This window comes from Vulpes vulpes, chromosome 15 (genome assembly GCF_048418805.1).
Source record: "Vulpes vulpes isolate BD-2025 chromosome 15, VulVul3, whole genome shotgun sequence".
NCBI classification, from domain to species: Eukaryota; Metazoa; Chordata; class Mammalia; order Carnivora; family Canidae; genus Vulpes; species Vulpes vulpes.
Window position 1 is genome coordinate 88,036,058 of NC_132794.1, and position 4,323 is coordinate 88,040,380.

Below are 4,323 nucleotides of genomic sequence, written 5' to 3' on the forward strand. Positions count from 1 at the left end.
TTATCCTGCTAATAATGTATCTCCCCTGGTTGGCTCTTAAAGACTGGGCCACCAAAAGTCCATCTACAAGTGTAGAGTTTGAAAGTGAGGTCTGATTGGAGATTTTTAAAGATTTTATTTATTCATTCATGAGAGACACAGAGAGGTAGGCAGAGGGAGAAGCAAGCAGGCTCCCTGAAGGGAGCAAGATGTGGGATTCCATCTGGGAATTCCGGGATCACACCCTGAGCTGAAGGGAGACGCTCAACCACCGAGCCACTCAGGCGTCACTGATTTGGGATTTTTGAATAAGTCTAATACCTCCAGGCAACAAGACAGTAAAGGATCATTTTTCCATCCCTCTTCCTTTAAAAAAAAAAAAAATGAAGTCTTGGTTAATCATTAAGCCAACCATGATATCTTGAAGAGTTAAACGGATCCATATCTCCATTACCATCCAAACAACTCGTTTTCCTCTCCTGCTTCCCCTTCAGAGAAGACACTCCCCAGCTGCGGAGGCATTCTTAAAAGAACTTTCTAGCTCAGCTCACACCCCGCCCAAGACCAACGACCTCCTCCTCTCCAGGAAGGCCAGCCCCAGTCCAGGCCCGCATAGACCCATGCTCCGGGTCAAGAAGCATTCATCGGGCCTTTCTCTGCCAATTCTAACGCTGCCACCGCTTCCCCACGCCCCGACCCCCATCCAACTACGAGGTCCGGTCTTCCTTTCCGTCCCTGTCAGCCTTGTTTCCCTAATCTCCACACCGATCCCTAGCCTCAGGTCTCCGTCCGCGCCTCGCTCGCCGGGTCAGCCCTTCCCAGACGCTGGCACCCGGACCTCCAAAGTGCAAATGCCAAAACCAGACGAGTTGACGCGCCTAGACAAGGAGAGTGTGTGGGTGTAAGTGTCTGTGCTGGTGTGTGGAAGAAACCAACCGAGTCCACGCGGGTGTTCATTTTCGGGAAATGCCAACCACGCCCGGCTGACAGAGCGACGAGCCGCACCCCAGCGCCCCCGTGCACGCAGCACTCCGGGTGGGGCAGCTCCGAAGCTGCTGGGCTTCACCCTGCGCCCCGGCCCGGCGGGCGCCCCGCCCCCCAGCCGTACCCCGCCCCCCCGGCCCCGCGCGGTGGTAGGGCCCGGCCGCGACGTCACCCATTGTTTACAAATCAACCCGAGCCGGTAGGATTCCGGCTCCCGCTGCTGCAGGCGCGCGGCGCGAGTGCCTGGCGGGCTCCGGCTTCCGCGTCCGCCCCGGCCCGGCCCGGCCCGGCCCGGCCCCGGCCCCGGCCTCGCCCCCGCGTCGGCCCCCGCCCCGCGCCCCGCGCCCCGCTCCGCCGCGGCCCTCCGAGCCCCGCCGGCCGCCGAGCCGCCAGCGCCGGCCGCACAGCGCCGGGTGCCCGGGCGGGGGCCATGCCGTGCCGGAGGGAGGAGGAAGAGGAAGCCGGCGAGGAAGCGGAGGGGGAGGCGGAGGAGGAGGAGGAGGACAGCTTCCTCCTGCTGGAGCAGTCGGTGACGCTGGGCGGCTCGGGCGAGGTGGACCTGCTGGTGGCCCAGATCGGCGAGACGCTGCAGCTGGACGCGGCGCAGGACAGCCCGGCCTCCCCGTGCGCGCCCCCGGGGCCGCCGCTGCAGCCCCCGCGGCCCCCGGCGGCCGTGCGGGCGGACAAGGCCCGGCCCCCCGCGCTGCCGCCGCTCCTGCCGCCCGCGCCGGCCGAGGCGGTGGGCCCGGCGCCCCCGGGGGCCCTGCGCTGCGCCCTCGGGGACCGCGGCCGCGTGCGGGGTCGGGCTGCGCCCTACTTCGTGGCCGAGCTCGCCGCGGGCCCCAGCGCGTCGTCGCCGCTGGCCCCTCAGCCCGGCCTTGACGGGCCCTCGGGAGCGGACAAGCGGGCCGCCCCGCAGCCGCTGTCGGGCCCGTGCCGGCGAGGGTGGCTGCGGGGCGCCGCCGCCTCCCGCCGCCTCCAGCAGCGACGCGGGCCCCAGCCCGAATCCCGCACCGGCGACGACGACCCGCACCGGCTCCTGCAGCAGCTGGTGCTCTCGGGGAACCTCATCAAGGAGGCGGTGCGGAGGCTTCATTCGCGACGGCTGCAGATACACGCAAAGCTTCCCCAGCGCCCGCTCTCCGGGCCGCTGTCGGCCCCGGTGCATGAGCCCCCTTCTCCCCGCAGCCCCCGGGCGGCCTGCAGCTACTCCGGCGCGTCCGGGAGGAGGGCGCAGCCCCGAACTGGCGACGGCGTTCCTGTCCCTGGCAGCTAACACCCCGGGAGTGGCCACAGCGCCAGCCTCTGCCTGGAGGGCCGGGGAGCCCCCTGAGGGCTACATCCCTACTCGCACTGGTGAACTCGCGTTTTGGAAGCGGGAAAATAAGCTAATGCAGACGAGGAATGGAAAAACCGCGAATGTTTTCGCGGGGAACTAACGGAGGGCCCCCGATGCGTTTGAAAAACAGAAGAACTTGGGTGCCCTATTTGAGGCAGATTACAGAGCGCACCCCGAGCTCACATCCAGTGGTACTCCCGGTTCGGCGTGGCCAGCCCCAGCGGTGCAGCGAGCAGAGCCACGCAGCCGAGCCAGTGGGACCCTCCAGCCCAGCGACCATGTGGCCACGTTCCACGCGTCTCTGGATCGCCGCGCGCCCGGAGGACGAGGATGGCCCCAGTTACTTGCTTTACCTTTTCGGGGCTGGTTCCTGATCCACTTTGGGGGAGGGGAACATGAGTCAGACCATCATTTCAGGGAGAACCTCAAACTGCCAGACTTGAAAAATTTACGACTCTTTAAAAAACCCATCTTGTGTCTTGTGGGTGCTGGTTCTTAACGCAACACACGCGGTGCCATCAAAGGACCTTTTTTGGGAGTTGAATGGGAGTAAGGTTCGCGCTGCCTCCGCTGTGCGAGCGGGGGGCGGGGGGGGGCTGCGCGCCGGCGAGGGGAGGCGGGGGCGCGGTGCCGCGGCCCGGGGAAGTGGGAGTCGGCGAAGTCTTCCTCTCTGGGAGATTTTCACTGCCGTCCCCCTCCTCGGGTTCAAGGTCAGGGTTCCCCCAGCGCCCGCGGGGGTGCGGGGCTCCAGGAGAGCGGAAGAGTTGCCGGGTTCCGCCTGTCCCCGGGAGAAGCGCCCGGTGCTGTGCAAGTGCTGGAGTCTCCTAAGGACGCGCGCCCCGCGGCCGCCGCGGCTGCGGGCCGAAGGGGACGAGCCGGGCCGGTGCCCACCGCGGCCCGCCGCGCCCCGGGCTTTCAGAAAGTGCCCGGAGCCTCAGCCTCGGTCGGGCAGCCCCCCACCCCCCCCCCCACCTCCCCGCCTCGGCTCGGCTCGGCGGTCCCACTCCAAGCGGGTGGCGCTGGCGCTCCTGGGGGCCCGGGCTGGGGGCTGGGGAGACGCCACGTGACGGGCACTCCGGGGACACAGGCTCGCACAGCAGCTTATAATGGACTCTCCGGGGCCATTTGCAATAACAGCTGCAATTCCCTGGATACACGGAGTTGGTTTCCTCCCTCCGCCCCTCCCCCAGCCATGCCAGCTCGCCTTTGTAAGTGAAGGAAACCGAGTAGAAAATGTGACCCTCCAAACGGAGAAGCTGCAGGCTTTGCCATTGTGAGCCGTGGTGAAGTGCGTTTAGCATACTTTTCACTTACTCTTGAGGGATCTAAATCCGTTTTGTTGGTGTTTAAGTTTTAAAAGATTCAATGGCTTGTTCATCATCCAGATGTGGCTATTGAGGTATCTACACTTCGCACCGGAGTGTCTGGAATTGTGGCTATCCTGATTATAGGATTTTAACTTAACTGAAATACTTGTTTTTAATAAATGCATTGGGTTTTTTGGTTGGGGTTTTTTGTTTGGTTTTATCTTATTCTTGGCTTTCGGTGGGAAAGGTGCACAGAGCACAATTCTCTAATCCATAAACCTAAAAACACTTGAAATCCTTGTCAGCCTGGCTTGTGGATGGTAATTAGAGCGCCTTTGTGTCTGAGCAGCTCACTAGTTAAGCAGGGTCTGCGTGGCTGGGTGTGTATTGGTGCTGGCATGAAATTAAATGAAAGTGAGGTCAGGTTTTGGACCAATCCCATTCACTAAAACCTTAGAGCCCCTTGGATTACCAGTGATGGAGATGTTTTATGAAGCTGCCTCTGACTGTATTAGCAAAGGACATCAGATCAGCTGGTCACTGCAAACTGGGACTTTTTTTCTTTCTCTTGACTGTGGTCATTAAGTGGACTTGTTTCACATGCGGTCCTTAAGGCTAGGACAGCTCTTGGTTAGAGGCTGATCAGGATACAAACCCACAGTGGGAAAGCTGGCTGGCAGTGTCTGAAAGGACTCCTCTCTCTGCCCTTGGCAT

The 4,323-nt window shown here is 62.5% G+C and overlaps 1 protein-coding gene across 1 annotated transcript; it reads left to right on the forward strand.

The window, feature by feature from the left end:
* Positions 1-1,287: 1,287 nt before the first annotated feature.
* Positions 1,288-3,812, forward strand: LOC112908489 (FRAT regulator of WNT signaling pathway 1). Its single transcript, XM_025984298.2, has one exon. The coding sequence runs from the start codon at positions 1,394-1,396 to the stop codon at positions 2,237-2,239; it is 846 nt and encodes a 281-aa protein (XP_025840083.2). The 5' UTR covers positions 1,288-1,393; the 3' UTR covers positions 2,240-3,812.
* The last annotated feature ends 511 nt before the right edge of the window (positions 3,813-4,323 follow it).